Source organism: Dermacentor andersoni, chromosome 3, assembly GCF_023375885.2.
Source record: "Dermacentor andersoni chromosome 3, qqDerAnde1_hic_scaffold, whole genome shotgun sequence".
Lineage (NCBI taxonomy): Eukaryota > Metazoa > Arthropoda > Arachnida > Ixodida > Ixodidae > Dermacentor > Dermacentor andersoni.
Window position 1 is genome coordinate 198,062,179 of NC_092816.1, and position 19,000 is coordinate 198,081,178.

Sequence of the window (19,000 nt, forward strand, 5' to 3'; positions counted from 1 at the left end):
CGGAAAGATTGATTGCGAGCGTATTTTCTCATCTCCTGTGACTACACATGCCATCACCAGTTATTAGCGGTCACGACCATATTTACGCTCAGCATGCCGAACTGTCATGCACTCATCCACCGAATACGAAACATGCGCATTAACGTAATAAAAAGTAGCCCAAATAAGTCAGTCATGCAGTACATGTGCGCTTACCAGTTTTGTGGCGCTTTCCCTTTTCGTTCACAGCTTCCTCTTTCCGCTTTTGCTTCAGGTTCGTCCAGCATTTTTTCCGTTGCAGGTGATCGCGCCGCGTAATCCCGTGGTTGGCATTATAACGTTTTGCTATTTCTTTCCATGTCTGATTCTTCTTGGTCAACGACGCGACATCAGTTTTCTTGCATTCCACAATATGCTTGTAGTCGTTCACGAGTGTCGTCAGCAGGCTCTTTTCCTCTTCTGTAAAACGGGGTGCCGTCTTGCGTTGCGGTGCATTCTCTTGGGAGCAGACCGTACGTGAGTGCGACATTTCAGCGTCAAAGCCTGTTGACAGAACAGCAATTTCGTACCAAATGCGGCGCGCGGCAGTCGCGCGAGCCCCAAAACTTGTTTTCCTAACAGACGACACTTTCCTAGCAGACGACACGCACTGCCAATTTGCAATGTTTACGACTGTGCCACACTCTCCCTCTCGTTGTTCTCGACAAACCCTCCATGCGAAGTAGACAAATCGTTTGCACGTGTCATTTTATTTATTTATTTTGTTTTTTATCGGGTGTTGTCACCCATATGGGTCCGGGCAGGGGGACTCTACGGCGCTCGGTACTCTTCGTTCGCAGCACATGTTGCAGTTTTTTTTCTTGTTTGTGACTCCGGCCTAGTACGTTCGAATAGGTTGGCTTTTTCTTCAAAGGGTCACGTAGCCCGAGCAGAACACGGGCCGTCGCCTTCCTCCTGGAATGCCTTAAGGCGAAAAGGGACGCGCGAGCTCCCTCAGAAACCGACCGTATGCCTCGTCTCGGCCTCTTGTATCCGGTTGCCGGCCCAGACGGCGCATGAACGCCTTGCGGCAATCGAGAACAAAAGCCGTTTAAAGACCACCATACGAACCAACCATTTCGTTCGCTTCTCTACGGCAACAAACATGCAACAAGACCTCTGAGTTAAAGTTAAGCTAAAACCAAAATAAATGTGACGATAAAATTGATTTGCACACAAATACACTGTCGCCTAAAAGTGTAGCGGCGACTTGAAAAGATGGTGAAACCTGCAACTCAAAAAGCGCGCCAAAACACCGAAACTTGAAGACCACTTAAATGCGCCGGGGACGCGCACTTTCCGCAAGCAACACTGCCCATCGCAGCGGCGGACGTAGCCAGATGGAATAAGTTTACGCAAACTATACTTCAGCACTTATGCCCTGGTGGAAATTTGGAAAGATACATACTTTTTTGCTGTAAAACATGCCTTACGCTAATAAATGTATTGTTAACCTCGAACACAGACGAGCAACCTGCTTTTGCGTTGAAGCACAGTCTTGGCTTGACGAAGCAAGTCAGCTTGAGCGTCTATGAAACGCGAAAGCCGACTTGGGCGTTTTGAAGTCCGCCTCTTGCTTCGGGCCGACTTCATCAAGTCAAGTCCAAGCCCGATCCAAGTTAGATCTCTGCATTCGGGGGTAAGGGTAGGCTTTTGCTTTTGACAATGATCGGCCAATTTTAATCACGATTTTCCACTTCTCCGCCGGTGCAGAAATGACATCGTCCTTTTACAATTGGCCACATTACAAAAACTTACGTCCGCACAGTCCTATACACCGCGACTGGTCGCGTCGCAATCCCGTGTTTCTCTAGTTTTAACGCCCGTTCAATACGTATGTAGAACCCAACAATCGGTTTGCTCTGGCGCAGTTAGAAGACGATCGTCGTCGTGCTCTTTGCGCACCACAAACGCATCACACACACGCACACACACAACTCGATTGCGCAACACGCGCTGTTCCACCTTGCATCACTTCGTTCGTGGTCGTGCTGTTTGCGCACGCCAAACGCCAAAACGCGATTTTCCACCTTCGTTCGTGGTCATGCTATTAGCGCATACACATTCGTCACCCACGCAACTCAATTGCTCTTTGCACACACCAAGCGCGTTGCACACACACAACTTCGATTGTAGTAAAACGCGCTGTTCCACCTTGTATCGCTTCGTTCGTGGTCGTGCTGCTTGCGTGCACGCGCAATGAACCGCCCACCCTGTGGCTCCGGCGAGTTGGCACAAACAATACTACCCTGCGCTATGGTATATTTCTATGGACCCTGCGCGCGCGCGCGCATGGGGACTAGGGCGTTTCAGGAGCTAGGCGCGTTTTTTACACGACAACTAGCGACCTATGCTCCCCTAGGGCGAAAAGTTACCTAGATAAATAGTTCCCGTTGGTGCCGCGGGGGCGGTGCTGCAGTCGACCGGCTGCACAGGCGAGCTTATGTAAATGCGCGGGAAAATGTCCGCAAGACCGCTGTCGGGTTCGCCTGTTTTCACACACGCTCACACGCTCACACGTCCGACCACTCGCAACACCTTCCTCTTTGCTGGTTACAATTGACAATACTACCCCTCTCCACATTTTACGTGTCACGGGCCTTCCGTCTGTCTTCGTTGTGCTTTGTGTGTGCAGCGAGTCAACGGTGCTTCAGCTGGTCCTACTTTTACTGAGAGACAGTTACTGCACTGCACTTTACCCCATATTCCTACTTCCCAAACAAGAATCTCTCTCTCTCCTACTTTTGTGTGTTCCGCCAGCGCCTCCTCTGTTCCGCACTGAATCGCTGGGTGTAATCGAGTACGCGCGCGATGGATCCGGAGCATCGTAAGAAGTTCAGGGATGCCGAGTTGATCAGCGCTCTGGTGGCGTGCATTGATTTCGACGTTTTAGCGCCGAGTTTGCACTCGAGAGGAATCATGACTGCCGCAATGGTCGACGACATTTGGGTGAGGTCATCGGCGATTACATACATCACCGCGCAGCAAAGCTCACGAAAGGCGCAGACAACAGAAAGTGCTTGCGCCATCGCGCCCCTGAAACTTAGCACGCACCAGTAGTCGCGTGCAAGTACCTCAGCGAACAGCGCTCGCTAAAGTAACGCACGCCTGCGGTTGGCGTTCGGCATTTTCGAGCGGCGTCGCGCTCGGCACATAGGGAAGTTTGTTTTTTCAGGTCAATGTATGAACTCTTAATTGCCAACGCTGTTGTCTTGCAGAATATTTTGAAATGATGAACCGATGCCCATCACCAGGAGGAAGGTTAGGAGATTCTTACACCAACATAAATTATCGCCGCGGCGATCATTACTGCTCAGCACAACTCACATATGTCATTACATGTGTCCCAGCTAACTTTAGACAAGCTGTTCACGGGAAGGAGAAGAAGAAGAAAAAAAAAAGCTATTGAAAGAACATCATCATGGTGCAAGATACAATTTTAAGACCTACGGTGTTCGGTCTGCAGAGGTCTGAGGAATGAACACCGTAGGTCTTATAATTGTATCTTGCACCATGGCTTCTTAATCTTAATGTATTTTCGCTGAACAGCTTGGCTAAAGTTAGATAGCTAGGGCACCTTGACTTAAATGTATAATGTAAACATCAGCAATAGTTGTTTGTACTGCCCTAGCTATGTCAGTGGTGTGGTTGATTTACACACATGAATAAGTTAATATGAATAATTCTAATTCATTTTGGGAGAGGTTTTATTCATGAATTCATTCATTAATAAAACCTCTCCCAAAGATAATTCCTGGGTATGGCCCTGTATTTAACGAATCGTGGTATCTGATAGTTGTGGCACACAAGCTGTGCCATCAATCGTGGATAAGACAATGAGAAACTGTTCGTCGCTCAACATTGTTTTTCTGTGATGTGTGTAAACGAAGGCAGTCACCAAACAAAATGTGCAAGACTTTTCGTATCCAGCGAATCATGCTCCACAAATGCAGAAAAAGTGAGCAAGTGAGCAGAACTTCATTTCTGCCTGACCACATGAATCTGTGCTCTTTACGTCACAGTCAGAGATGCGCATTGTGAGAGGGCTGTCTAGGTAGATATACAGGGCGGCCCACGTAACTTTAGACAAACTTTAAAAATATGGGAATTCCGCATAGCAGGATAGAACCAAGGTAATGTTGTTTGCTATCACTTGCAGATACTCAGATTATTTTTGTTTTATTCTGCCTAATTACATAATTAGTCGTGTAATTAATTAATATACTTCTCAGATATTGTAATTATATGAAAGAGAGCGGTTTGGATCAGAGAGCAAACTGGTATAGACGATATTCTAATAGACATTAAGAGAAAAAAATGAGGCTGGGCAGGTCATGTAATGCGCACATTAGATAACCGTTGGACCATTAGGGTGACAGAATGGGTACCAAGAGAAAGGAAGCGCAGTAGAGGACGGCAGAAGACCAGGTGGAGTGATGAAATGAGGAAATTTGCGGGCGCTAGTTGGGATCGGTTGGCGCAGGACAGGAGTAATTGGAGATCGCAGGGAGAGGCCTTCGTCCTGCAGTGGATATAAATAGGCTGATGATGATAATTATGAAACACGTCAATGAAAAAATTTTAGAGCGACATGAAAAGCTCCCGATAGAGCCTTCTGTTGCTCAATACATGCTACATAAAAGTGTTTTTCTGAGTGTGAAAGAACGCTGCAAATGCATGCAATATTGACGCACGACTGGCTCCCCAAGGCACTTTTTATCTTTTGTCTTCTGTTGTGCTTAAAGGGACTGACAACTGGGCAGAATGTGTTATGAGACGTTGATGGAAATTAAATTACCATGATTTATAGTGACAGAATCCAGCACACTGTTTGTGATTTAAGTAGGAATTATAATTTGAAATTGACAAAGAAAGCCTCAAAAACGACTAAGTGGCTTGACCTGGCAGTGAAATCTTGGTACTTCGGATGTATTCTATGAGATTACTGCTCGTAAGTCGACTGTTATTAAGTATAGCAGAATTATTGCTTAAGTTGCAGTTGGTATATTATTAGACACTTGCACTTTGTTGTATGCTTCGGAAAGCAAAAGCACACGCATGGCTACAGCAACACGCTGAATTTTATGCCACGTGTACAAGCATCGTTTCATTTTCGATCCGATTGGTTTTGTTTTGACTGGTGAAATACCAAAGCAGTTGGACAGCAAACTACGAAAACACATAGCTATTATCGCAGAAATACTTTAACTTGCTTCGGAAAACATGAATCGCAGGAAGATCGACTTGGTAAACAAAATACTATGTTCTCACAGCTGCAGCCGCACTTGTCATCTGCCTCCAGCTAATGCCGGTGTGTAACTGTTATCACGCTCACCTATCACCGTTTTCAGCATGCTTCTAGTAAAAGACTACATCCTCACTGCAGATAGAAAAATTCTGATAAAAATGTTCCACGGCGTTTTTCACTTTAGGACTTCATGATTAGACCCTCAGAGTGGCAAGCTCTCCATCGCACTAAAAAAAAATTGCTGCCATTAGAATTGGTTGTCAGTCCCTTTAAGTTAGCCCTAGCCTTCAACATATATAGTCGGTGACAAGTCAAGAATGCAGTGGAAAGTGCTCCTCAAAGGGATGTTGTATAGATGCGCCAGGAGAATTACATTTTCCTGGTCTCCCTCTCCCTTTTTACCTTGGTATCCACAACCCCATCTTCAATTTGCTATGGCACCTCTTGAAGTGAAACTCGCCACCTTGCTGGGGGAGCTGTTCATTCGTCAGGTGAAAGTGATGCCACTGTAAAAGTGCCAGCCGTTTAATCTGTGGCGTTATTGTGACTGCAAATCATTTTGCTTTGATAAATTCTTTGTACAATCCCGCACTGTAGGCAAAAAGAGGTATGAAAATTGACATGTGCAAACGAAACTTAAAGGGTCCTGAAGCGGCTTGTAGAAACGTAGGCGTGTATGGTACAGCTACAGTAAAATACTTGCACCACAATTTAAGGGAAGCGTCTTGTATTAAGAAAGCTACAAACAATTGCAAGTTACCCTCCTCCCTAGCCATGCTTTTCCCCCTCAACTCGTTCACCGAGCCATCGAGGCTAAGCTCTGCCTTTGCTGGCACTGCGTCATGGTGTGATGTGATGACATGTACTTCCGGTGTCTTGGAGCCAACATGCAAAGCCTCTCCAGCCTGTCTGCTAGTCGCCTGGCCGTCGATCCCCAGCGAGAGCTATCCAAGCACCACGCATATAGAATGTTCTGTTGCAGCACCTAGTGCGTGTGATATTCCAGTAAACACAGCCGAGCTGGACATTTTCACGGATCGGCGGATGCGCAAGCATGGGCGACCTGCACGGTGCAGCCACTAGCCAAACACAGAGCTAATATTGCTGTATAAACAAGTGTAAAACATTTAAAACAACAACGTGCTTACAATTACACTGCTGCAGAAAATTTACGCTAGCAGCAAAGTAGAAGACACTTGATTACTGCTATATTGTTACGGCCAGATACTTGGATACTGCTACACAACATGGATAGCCAATCAGATAGCTCACCTAACTAATGCCACGCACGCCAACTATGAAGATTGTAACAGGGCAGCTGAAAACTTGGAGGAATGGGGCCGCTGCAATTGGTAGCGATGCACATTTTATTACGATAGCAATTATATGGACACTCCAGCTGCATTTCTGCTGTCGCCGTGAGGTTCCGTATGAGTGAAAGACTGTGAGGGTAAGCCGGCAAACAAGGTTCAATCTCGCGTGTGTAAGGAATGCGACCTGGATGCGTGTCCTCTCTTGTGGCATGCGAGGAAGGGAGGTGAGGCAAGGGAGGAGGGGCGTTCTTGTCCGGCGGAAGCTATGGTGCCTTGATGTCCTCCTCGCCCTCCGCTCCGTACATAGTGGAGGCAAGCACGGTGTCTACTGTGGCGTAGGCCATGCGAATTCTGGACGCTGTAGGAGGCGCCTTGGGCGGACACCGTAGGGATGCGTTGCTGGCACTCTCGTGTGTCTTGAAAGCGATCTGCGACGTGGCCAAAGTGCACGCCCACGTGGGCCTCATCTTCAAAGTGATCTGCGATGTTTGCAGAGTGCATGTAGTGCCGGTAGTTTCATATGCGCTGTGCTTTCTATGTTTCGTATGCGTTGAAGTGACAGATGCACAGAGGTCAGTTGGCTCGCCGCTGCTGCCATGATTCCTCACAGACGTTGATGGGCCAGTCGGCTTGAATCTATGATGGAATGTGTAAGTGCGACTGAACAAGGACGTAGAAAGAAGCACACACACAAAGACAGCGCTCTCTCCGTGCATCAGTTTCTTTCTACAGCCTCATTGACTCACGCCTACACATTCTATCATTGTTAATTTAGTTAGTAAGCAAATGTTTACAATTATATATGCCAAATAAAACTATTATCCTTACTTCTTACAGCTATCTACTAATTTGCTGTTGCAATTGGTGCTCCACCTTTCCAGTGGAACTGCTAATTTTTTTTAAAACCTTCTAATAACTGACAAGTTATACATGGAGTGCTTAAATGTGTCACTTATTGACCAGGAAGACCTACCCTAGCAACTCGGACGTTTGCACAATATGAAAATTGTTTCAGGGTCCCTTTAAGGAATCCTGAATTTCAAAAGAAAAGCAAATGAAACTAATGCATTCGCTTCTGCATTTCACTTACCTAGTGATGCTATAAGCTACTACCAACATGAGTAGCACTTTCGTGAATGTGTGCTAGAAATTTATGTATCAAAGTGGCTTCGTTAAAGGTAATGCTGTAGTCCTCTGGGTAAACAGATGCATGTCTTGAAGGCTGTGCTTTGGCTGGTTGCATGCGGCGGAAGCGATTGCGAGATGGAAACATATAATAGATGTTGCATTTTGGGTGCCACCTATTGCTACTGGTTCTTGCGCTTTTTCATGGCATCCTTTTGGGGGCGCACACCAAAGGAACATTGTGGGCAGATCAGGCATATGGTATGCAATCACTTAAAGGGGTCCTGAAATACCCCTCAGGCTTGGTGAAAAAAAAACATTACCTACTGTTACCGTGCATATCGACGAAGTTCAATAAACATGCCAAAGTAAGTAAAAATATGTTGTTGAATTTCAATAATAATTAGTACTTCCAGAAGAAGGCAAGTATCACCTGCTCACACTCGGCTGTGGCCGCCCGCGCAGGGATTAAGCTTTGGCCACCATGCTTACCGGTGTGGTAGCTGCGAGGCCTAGCCAATTTCAACTAGTTTCGAACGCTCAACTAGCCTCAAACCACGTGAAACTTAAGGTTACACCACACACACGCTTACCAGCGTGTGCTCACTCCTGGCCGCTCCTGGTTAGGTTCCTTGGCAGACTAACTTATAGCACTTCAGAAATGCGCAAGTTGGGTGTGGTTACTATCCGTCTGTCAATTTAGTGAAGGACAAAGCCGCTCTGCACCGCGGAACGGGATCGCATCATAGCGTATGAGCCCGAGCATGCTCTCAAGCCCTGTCGTGCATAAAGCAAACGCTGTGCACGTGTACTACAGGTGCATGTAGCTTCGGCCTGCTACGTGGTGTAGATATGGCGGCTGCCGCGGGGATTCATGACAAGTCCACTGGCTAAGTGCACTGTGGCTCGCTGAGCACCATTGCATTTGGTGTACGTTTGGCACATCGTAGGGGCCAAAATCAGAAGCACTGGTGTCTACGTGAACATCCAAAATCAAGTTTGAACTGCACACAATGGTGACATTTAAAAGGCCGTTGTGGGCATGCCCCGCTCTGCCATAATCTTCACAGTACAAGGCATTGAAGAAAGACCGGAAGCACTGTGAAGGCCATGTTTGATTTCCCATAACTCTACTTCTGCTGAACCTATTGAAGTACTTTTTGCAGCAAGATATTTCTGAAATAGCCTATTTTAACCTCAAATGCATTTCTCCTCTTTGATAATAAGTGATTCAGGGCCCCTTTATTTATCGCATACCAGACTTCTTTAACACTCACCCTTTAATGTTAAACCGACTTAGTCTCGTAAGAGTGTAATACTTGCTTACAAAAGAAAAGAAAAATGTTCTGCTATTAATGGTTCAGCTTATTAACTTCACTATTGTGCGTTTTACTAAAAATGTAACACCCGCATTTGTTTACAAGCCCATGCACTGTATTGTTTTTCATTTAAGTTCTATCGTCTGCACTTTCTATTCAAGTTTGAATTGATGTGGTTTTTTATGTGTCATGGTGCTATCATCTAAAACTCTTATCGTGTTCCCCGCCTCTCTCTCTTTTCTTTTTTCCTGTTTTTTTTTTCGGGAAACTTGATTTAAATATTCCTTCCCACTATTAGGCGGTGCTCGCAATGCACAGAAACGTTAAACCTCGGTTCCCTGGCAGAAGCATTGCCGGAAGATGTCAATGCTGTGAACATTTTGCGATTTTCTGTCTGAAATAAATTATTATTATCATCATTATTATCTTTAAAGCTGGGCAGGTCTGCACAATTTCGGCTTATTCCTTTCTGAGAGAGAGAGTTATCATTATTGTCATTAAAGCTGATGAGGTCTTCCCAATTTCAATCTATTCTGTTCTGAGGAAAGAAGAGGGAGGTAAAACTTTATTGTTGCTCAGCAGATTAATGAGCAGCTGGCCTCAGTCCAAGCCATGTCTGTCAGCATACTTGATGGCAGATAGCAGGTACTATGCCAGGTACTCTTGCTTCTGGAGTGTGGTGGCAGTATTCAGCCACCCAGGGTTGACGGGTAGGGACAGGGAAGTGGGATAAGGTAGTGTAGGATGCAGAGGGTGGCATATCAACAAAGTAAGATAGGCGTTCCAAGGAGGAGAGGGTGGGCAGTCACCATGAAACTGAACTGTTTCCCTTTGCTTCTAGTTCACAGAGGTAGCAAAGAGAAGTTGGTTTGGGAAAAGGGGGAAAGCAGAAAAGGGCATCCAGTGAAAGCGAGCAATGCTTTGACTTAAGTGGTTGGCAAAGTCCTCTCTTGTTGCCTTTGTGTCCTAATCTCACTCTTTGGACATATTGTTGTTTATTTTTGCACTTGCTTCGTACACGAAGGGCTGTAAAACTTTATCCCATTAACTTTTTTTTTGCAGCTGTTTGCTGAATATGAGAAAACATTGCGCAAACTGCCTTTCAAATCAGTCGGCGCGAACAATGTATGTTATCACACCCCCTGCCATGTGCTGCTGTGTTTGGTGAGGATTGTGTATTTATGTCTGGATGAAAATGCTAAATGTTCTGGTGATGGCACCGTGATAGCAGTTAAGGTATTGTCGAGATCCATACTATGCAAAGACTGAATAAAAGGTGCATGATTAGTCGGCATCCCGGTGCTCCTTTAGATGGTGCATATTGAAAGCATCCACACAGGGCAAGTTGTTTGTACCTAGGGGCATTGTTATTGAATTGAGCAGAATTCACCTGCCCAGTATGTTTGCACAGAAACCTCCGCACAGCGATCCCAGCTCTGCTGCAGCAGAATCATTCGGAACCGCCCTCACTTGCATCGGTTCCTTGTCCTTGAGACCGTCACAAGTGTTCGCCTTCCTGTTTGTTAACATAGAAGCAAACATTTGATCATTGCTAATAGTTAACTCTCAAATTGAACATGAATCAAATGGCATATCCTATTTGATTCATATTTCAAGTTTCAAGTATTCGCTCACCCCTAGTAAATACCAATTATGGGAAATTGAGAAATTTTTTCCTTCATCTGTTTAAGGGCCTTTGCACACCTGAAGGGACATAACCGATGCCTTTCAATGTATTTAAGCAAAAGATAAAATTGTCTTGTTTAATAAGTAATTCATTTATTTCCGAGGCTTCTTTAGCTGTTTGTTTTAAATTCATTATGCTACTTTTATTCACTTCATATTATGACCCTTTGTGGTCATGTGTCTGGGCCCTCCTGACATGTCAGTTCAGATTAGGTCCTCGAAGCGTATGCTTTCTCTTTGTGCTTGTTACATCATTTTTCAGGAACTCCTGTAGTAGTGCAGTCAAGAGGCAAGAAAGTTGATATCACTTGGCAGCGTCTGCATGCAAGGACAGCACTTCTTTAGCTGTACATGTGAAGGAATTTATATGATCCTTCGTGGTGCAAAGCACTGAAAGAATGGCAACATTTTCCCAGCATGCATTTTGTGAAAATGTGAAAATAACTCGCTTCAGTTTAGTGAATCTGAGGAAGATTTGAGTGCAGAGGCAGAATATATTTCACCTTCAAGCGGCCAGTAAATCAGTAAATGTCCAGAGAGAAGAAAGTGATAGGAAGAACCCCCGGATAAAAATAACAAATAAAAAATTTCTTGTGGTGGTCACCCACAACATGATGCATGCTTGAGACTGTGCACTGTACAACAGCCTTTAATAAACAAATCACTCCGAAGTAATTGACTTACTCTGCACATAATTTTGCACGAGTGCCCTTTCCAAAATCACCATCCAAACTGTGTGAAGTAGTTCCTGACCGGTGAGACCACAGAGTGAAGACGTAAGTGGTCATGACCACAAAGAGTGAAGCCTTAGAGCCTCTTCACTCTCTTCTCTCTTTATGGCATCACCACAAGAAGTCCCACTTTCGGTTTATAACTTTTGGGGCTTCCACCCGCATATTATCGTATCTGTTTACATATTTCATGAATTGATTGAACTGCTCATTTTTCACCAGAATCAGTATATTTCAAGCTGGTAACTAAGGCACAGCATGTGCAATATGCTGGGCATGACTGGGCTAGTGTTACATTGTTAAAGACCGCAATGCTCCACGTTTCTCCTCTGGTTTCTCACAGGAGAAGGAAGACCTGGATCAACGCAACCTGGCCCTGCTGCAGCGGATTCCCAAGAGGGGACCGCTGGCTTTCGACCACTTTGTTGCCATCCTTCGAGAGAAATGCATGTTCCAGGCGGTCACGTTGCTGACGGGGGAGGCTCCGCTGGAACCACCTGTCCCTACTCCGGTGCCACCCCCTTCGCGCTCGACTCGGGCTTTTGGAGGTGGTGATGCTCGTCTGGTCATTGACTCGGCTCAAAATGGTATTTATTTATTCGTTTAATTTTTCAAATAATTTCAAATTCCCATAGGGCATCACAGGTGGGAGTTGCACAACATGTACATATAGTATAACAGGAAATAGGGCTGTTATGCATGAACAAAGAAACATACATTCCCTCGGCGCGCGCCAAGGATTTCCTGAAATAAAGAACATACTTGACAATGGTTTTCTTAAAGTTAGGCACTGGGAGGCATGCAAAGACCACCTGTACAAATAAGTTATGTGGCCAGGGGGACACAAAGTCAGATGATAATTGTCACTGTCAGCAGCCCAATTTACTAAAATTGAATAATTAAGTTTTGGTTGACTGCAGTAAGTGGGTATGTTTGTATTGAAAAGTTAGAGGCAGTCGTGTCTCTGCACAGTATCAGTTGGAAGAATCCTTCTAGCGTGTCTGTGCTGCAAGATATCAGACGCCAAATTTTATTTGTTGTTCGCATAATTATGCATGCAAGAGAGTTAGGATGGGCGCAAAGCTCCTCCCTGATGTGACACGACTCTTGCATGTGGTGTCTGGTCTGACAATTGGGTGGAGGCATTGACAAAGATGATAACCATCCGCCTTGGTGAGCAGCAGTCTTGATTTCGGTGATCCTAACAAAGTACAGACAGGATATGGCACTTGTCCTCTCTATACTTCTTTTGTGTATGTGTCTTAATTTGCGTCCCTCCTATAACAGTGTGTATGATGTTTTGGCTGTATGAGACAGTGAGGCTTTTAGCTTAAGGAATAGTGTATAAACTATAACTGGGTTACATAGCGGAAGCAAAGGATATCAACAGGGTATGCTGGCGGCTAGGACGAGGCTGCCTCAGTGTTCTCTGGATACGACAACAGTCAATGGTGATTAGCTGCTCTGTATACTACACAGGTACACATGCACATCACTCACACCAGCAGTGCTGTGAACATAGCGGCCCTCCTGAATGTGATCGCTTTACTTTGCTTACAAAAAAATTTCCCTGAGGTTGTCATCTAGTGGGATTCAAACCAATGACTTGCAGGCTTGTGTAGGCTGAAGCACCAACCTTGCCGAATACCTAGTTGTCATCAGAGTGATAATGCTTGCACTGCGTTACATCAGTCAAATCTTTACTGTGTAGCTTAAGATGTGAAGGGCACACATTGTGGAGTTTGGAATTCAGCGATGTGCACCTGTTACCTCATGAACTGCCGATCCCCATTCCTGTTGCCATGGGCCACGCTTGCCTCAAGCTGACTGCTACCGGCTGTGCTATTAGGAACAAAGCAAGCTGCATACGTAGTCTCTGAAAAAAACAATTCATATTGTTCCTTGTGCACAGAATACAAAATACAAGCACTTATGGAGACTACACAATAAATAGACTGAATTCATGAGAAGTTTCACTGCGCCATTGCTGCCACAGGGCAGACAGGTAGTATATACTGAGGACTCTCTTTAAATGGAACCTCAAGGGACCAGGGAAATTGGTTCCCGTTTATCAGGAGTTCCATTTACTGAGAGGCAAAGCTGAATGCAATTGCACTAATGCAAGACCAACCAACCATGAGGAGGGTGTTCCATTTAAGAGGCAGTTCTATTTATTTAGATTTTACTGTACACTCAAACCTCGGTATAACGAACACGGATATAACGAAGTATATGATATAACAACATATATATGAAATTTTCCTTGCCATTATCAGTGCATGGCATGTATGTGCTTATAACAAATATTGAATATAACAAAGTTATTTTCGTGCAAGATCTATTTTCGTTATAACACGATTCAACTGTAGGAGTCCTTATCAGGCTGAAAGGCAACTATGGTAAGGAGCGTGTTGTGTTTGTGTCATGACAAACCTGCTTGGCCCTTGAGATCAAAAGGCAGGGAGGTGAAAATAAAGATTCTTCAATGGAGGTGGTATTGATGAAACTCACCCTTCGAACTTCCATCTGAAATTCACTGGAAAAATCGACAATGGCATAGTGCTCTGCGTTCCCCTGAATGTTGCCGTGAGGCGAAGTACCGCAGGAAGAGGGCAAGGACTGCTGCTGCCATGGGGCCACTGGGGCCACTGCTTGTGTACGCTGAGCGTTATGAGAGAGGTCTATTGGTATTTGATTTGCCGCTTAGGAACCTCAGCAGGCGTTCATTTACCTGTGCCAATTCCTAAGGCTAATAAAAATTAAGGCGGTTCATGCTTGCGGGTGCTGTGGTAGGAATAGAGGCATGTTGAAAATTCATACAGGTGAGTATAGTACATTCTATACTGTGAGACCTTCCTTGAAATAGCCTAATTATGCTAACCAACATACTGGTGCACCAACCAAGCCTTTTTCATGCTGTTCTGTGAGACAGTCCCCTTTCTGTGCAGGTCATAGGACAGTAGGTGAAGCCAGTGACTCAGAGTTGCGAGTGGTTCCAGTCAAGGATTCGAAGCAGGGAAAGGAAGTAAGGATGTTCTGCCCGCGTGTCCGTTCTATCACGACTGCATCTTTGCTGATGGCTACATGCTCGGCTTGATTTGTGTAGCCTGCTTTATGAGACATTTCATGATGTACACCATACCTACCAGGAACCAGCTAGCACGGTGCACGTGGTCGTTTAAATGATGGGCAGCTGAAGCAAACTTTTTGGGAATTCAAAACGCAGGGAAAAGATATTTCGTTCATATTGGCAGATTGCTAAATTCAGAACACAAACTACTGGTACACAAGCTAAGGCACAAGATTGCGCTCAACTTCTTAATGATATGTTTGTAACAATTTTCACTTATGAAAACGTTAACTCACTGCCAACTTTAAAGAAATTAGTGGGAATCACAATGCATGAGGTAGTCTGGTGTTTTATCTCTACTAAGCAATCTTAAAACTTCATCTAGTGCGGACCATCTAGGTTTCAATAATAAAATTTTAAGGAATACATCGCACAGTATTCGTTCTATGTTAACCGCTCTATTTTCCCAGTCAATATCAACTGGTGGTATTCCTAATGACTGGCGCATTGCTAAAATAATACCCTTTTTCAGATCAGGTGATCGTGCTCCTCCGCTTAATTATCGTCCCATCTCCTTAACCAGCACCATTTGCAAATTACTCGAACATATCGTACACAGTCAAGTCATCAACTTCCTTGAAGACCATAACATTATTTTTAAGCATCAGCACGGTTTTCGCAAGGGCTACTCATGCGACATCCAACTTGCCGGATTTATTAACGACATACACGCGCTGATAGACGCTGGTTTCCAAGTTGACGCAATATTTTTAGATTTTTCTAAGGCATTTGATCGTGTTCCACACCTTAGGTTGTTACTTAAACTCTCAGAGATTAACATTCACCCAACTATAATTGCATGTACAATCGCCGACCGTTTATTCGGACCTCACGGGGACTGCGGAAATGTCTGAAAAAGCAGAGTAAGAAAAAAAAGGAAAGAAATCCTTAATTTCCACGCACGTATTCGGGCTAGCAGTAGGCTTGAAGAAATCGTGAATGCGCCGTTGTATGCTGTTCCGTTTACGTGCAATCAGATAAGCCTGAATCTTGCAGAGGGTCGTACGGTCACTTTAGGCGGCTGAAAGCACAGTCACTGCTTGTACATGCTCCGCATGCGACAGCAGTGTCGCACATGGTGTGTCATCTTCAGACTCGGGAGTCATCGTCCGGCGGTGCAGCAAAAACCTGACGAATGATCTCGCTGTTGTCGAGTTCTGCGCATGTCAGTACAGCAATGACAGCACCTGTGAAACTGGCAAATGAGATGGTGTCCGGAATGGCAATGCAACCGCTGCGCAGGTCTCTACAGAACATTTTCGGCGTCAGTAGGGAGCACATCAGAAGGCGACAAATCCTAGGCCTCCCGGCACCCACTTGCCGGCATGCCCCAGCGCAGTCTGCGCGGGCACTGTCGGTGCCATTAGACACTTGACGCGATGTTTCCGTATGCCACATTGGATCACCGCAACCTTGACACTGCACACAAAGAAAACACCACCACGCCGTCACGCCAACACCAGTCACACAAACGAAAAACGTGGCCTACTCGCAACGTCGTGCATAAAGCAACAGACAAATCAGCTGCTGGATTGTCTTGACATGGCTTACTAAGCTGAGACCGGAACTGCTGTATCAACTCTATCGAACCAGGCAGAAACGGTGATAATGAGCTGGTATTTCCAGTAGCGCCACTTCGTGGGGCAGCAAGGAGGCTCCGTTGAAAACAAAGATGGCGTTCAGCAAGTCGAAATATGCACCGGTCAGAGTCGGTGCACGGTGCTCTCGATCGAGTTGGGTCAAGGAGTGTCCAAAAAATCAGACGAGAGGTTGCAAGGTGTCCGAACTTTCGGCAGTAGTTATACATTATGGTCTATGGGGAGATGGCGGTGCCGCAAAGCAGACGGAATAATCGAAAATGTCCGAATTTTTGGAGTCCGAAAAATCAGTCGGCGACTGTATCACCGATTTTCTCTCATCTAGAATTCACTTTACATCAGTTAACAATTCCAACTCATGCTATGCTGATGTTACGTCTGGAGTTCCACAAGGCAGCATACTTGGACATTTACTCTTTCTAATCTATATTAATGATTTACGCAGTTGCGTGTCATCCAAGACTATTTGCAGATGATTGTGTACTTTATCAATGTGTAACAAGTAACACTGATAGCCACATACTACAAACTGACCTGGATGCAATAAGTGCATGGTGTTCTAATTGGTTAATGCCATTAAATATATCCAAAACTAAACTCATGTCTTTCACCAATAGGCCACGAATTCCAACTGCCTATTCCCTTGATAACAACGCTGTGGAACTCGCAACAACTTACAAGTACCTTGGCATGAATCTTCAGTCAAACTTATCATGGAATAATCATATTAATCTTACCCTTGCCTCATTAAACCGTACTCTCAGACTTAATAAACATAACCTTAAAGAAGGCCCAATGCATGTTAAAAAACTAGCGTACATAACGTTAATCCGTCCTAAACTAGAATACGCGTCTGCCATCTGGGATCCCGCACAAACTTATATCATCAGTAACATCGAAGCCTTGCAGAACCGTGCTGCGCGATCTATTTTTTCAGATTATTCACGTTACACCAGCGTCACCTTGTTAAAGAATAAAGCTGAGTTGGACAACTTAGCGCTTCGCCGTAAAATTTCTCGCCTATCAGGTTTCCATACGCTTTATCACCATCCATCACTTCAGGACGATTTCTTTCAGTGACCACCAGTTATCTTTCCACGCCGAGACCATCCATACATCCATGCATTAACTGCCAGTCATCCCATTATGCATATCCGTTCTTACCGCGCACAATAACTGAATGGAGCGCCTTACCATCAGACATTGCCACTGAACCAGACTTGACTAAGTTTCAAGATTTAATTCACTCACGACTTGTTAACTGATCTTATTATTATTATTTTTTGGGACTTTTACACTGTTTTCGATCTTTGTTGCTGTTTGGTTTTCAGTGCAGTTGCCTTATGTTCTCCTAATATGTAGTGTTTTCTCTGTAATAATCCTAATTATCTTGTATATTACCTATGTTTCATTTAGGGCAAAGAAGTCCGACACGGCTGTGGACGGCACGATGGACGCGGACAAGAAGACGCAACAGCGTAGGCTTAGCCAGTCGCACCAGGAACAGCGTCTAGCCCTAGCCCCACTTCAGTAGCATTGGCGATCCGGCTGTGGAGCTCTGCACGGCGCACTTCTTCTTCCTTGTGCTGACATACAGTCGTTGTTCGGCCCAGAGAACTGCTATGACTGTCAAAAGCAGGGCGAAATTTCTCGAGGAGACGGAGAAGGTCATGGCGTTGTGTGGGGCTTAAGGCGTTGTCGATGACGTGGCTGAAAACTTCTTCAGGCGATGCAGCAGGTGCGGGACTACAGTAGAGGGTGTTGACCTCTGACGATCCAACAGGAAGTTCCGACGTGGTAATGGTGTCGTAAGGCTCCACAGTGCCGAGAGATTCACCGCGAAGCAACGCAATCGAGAATGGGAAGTGGTTGTGTATAGGAAGGTGAGTAGCACCAGCTTGAAGGCTAAGCAGCGCAGTTGGGAGTGGTGAGAGGTGGCGGTGAACAAAAGCAGTCGAAGGCGTGAAGAGTACGGTAGAGTCGGAGGCAATGGAACAGGATACAGGTACCAGAACGGATGCGTGCGGAGGTATATGGATGTCGTCAGTGAGGGACAACTTGGTGCAGGAAAGCGAAACGTCATCAAATATGGCATTGCCAACCGAAGAGAAGGCTACTTCTGCACGGGAGCAGTCAATAACAGCTTGGTGACGGGAGAGAAAGTCCCAACCTAAAATAATATCGTGGGAACAGTGGGGAAGAATGATGAACTCGACTGTGTAGAGCACTCCTTGAATTTGAAGTCTGGCGGTGCACGCAGCCACCGGCTGAAAGTACTGTGCTGTGGCTGTGCGGAGTAAAGGACCGAAGAAAGGTGTCGTGACTTTTCGTATTGAGCGGCATAGTTTTTCGGCAATTACAGATATGGCGGCACTTGTGTCAATGAGGGCAAGCACAGAGACACCTTCAACAGTGACATCAATAAAGTTGGGCGGCGAAAGAAGAGGGCTTGAGCGCTGTGACGATGACGCAGTTCTTGCCTCGGGAACTGCGCCGCTTAGTTTTCCGTGTCAGCGGTAGAGGGACGTCGATGCATCGGGGAGAGCGAGCGACGACGAGGAGAAGGAGAACGGCCGTCGGAAACTGGGCGAAGGCTTGGGCGAGGAAGGGGTAAATCGCGGTCTGGAGCGTAAGACAAAGGATGGTCGTACGCGGCTGTGCGTGGGTCGTCATGTGGATAAAGTGGACGGCGGCGGCACAGGCGTGCAACGTGCCCGAGAATACCGCGCCAATAGCAGATGGGCCGATTGTCCTGTGTGCGCCAGGGATTAATTACTCGATGGGCTGGAGGTCGTGGCTGCGTGGGGGTAAAAACAGGGCTAGGCATCGGAG

The 19,000-nt window shown here is 45.6% G+C and overlaps 2 protein-coding genes across 3 annotated transcripts in view; both read left to right on the top strand.

The window, feature by feature from the left end:
• Nucleotides 1–19,000, top strand: part of LOC126524376 (caspase-7-like) — a 161,786-nt gene that overhangs the window by 120,716 nt on the left and 22,070 nt on the right. The window lies entirely within an intron of this gene.
• On the top strand, nt 2,482–17,670 carry LOC129383057 (uncharacterized). Of its 2 annotated transcripts, XM_072287376.1 has the most exons (4): nt 2,498–2,967; nt 11,784–12,027; nt 14,389–14,465; nt 17,585–17,670. In XM_072287376.1, the coding sequence occupies exons 1-4, from the start codon at nt 2,830–2,832 to the stop codon at nt 17,648–17,650; spliced, it is 525 nt and encodes a 174-aa protein (XP_072143477.1). In that variant the 5' UTR covers nt 2,498–2,829; the 3' UTR covers nt 17,651–17,670. The 2 variants fall into 2 exon arrangements, with proteins under 2 accessions (XP_054923250.2, XP_072143477.1); XM_055067275.2 differs by lacking the exon at nt 17,585–17,670 and having other exon boundaries at nt 2,482–2,967; nt 14,389–14,725.

What these genes read in the sequence shown, in the direction of transcription:
- LOC129383057 (XM_055067275.2), top strand. Translation starts at nt 2,830, where the DNA reads ATGGATCCGGAGCATCGTAAGAAGTTCAGGGATGCCGAGTTGATCAGC. An exon ending in CAATGGTCGACGACATTTGG is followed by an intron (nt 2,968 to 11,783) that starts GTGAGGTCATCG and finishes GGTTTCTCACAG; the next exon opens with GAGAAGGAAGACCTGGATCA. An exon ending in CATTGACTCGGCTCAAAATG is followed by an intron (nt 12,028 to 14,388) that starts GTATTTATTTAT and finishes CTTTCTGTGCAG; the next exon opens with GTCATAGGACAGTAGGTGAA.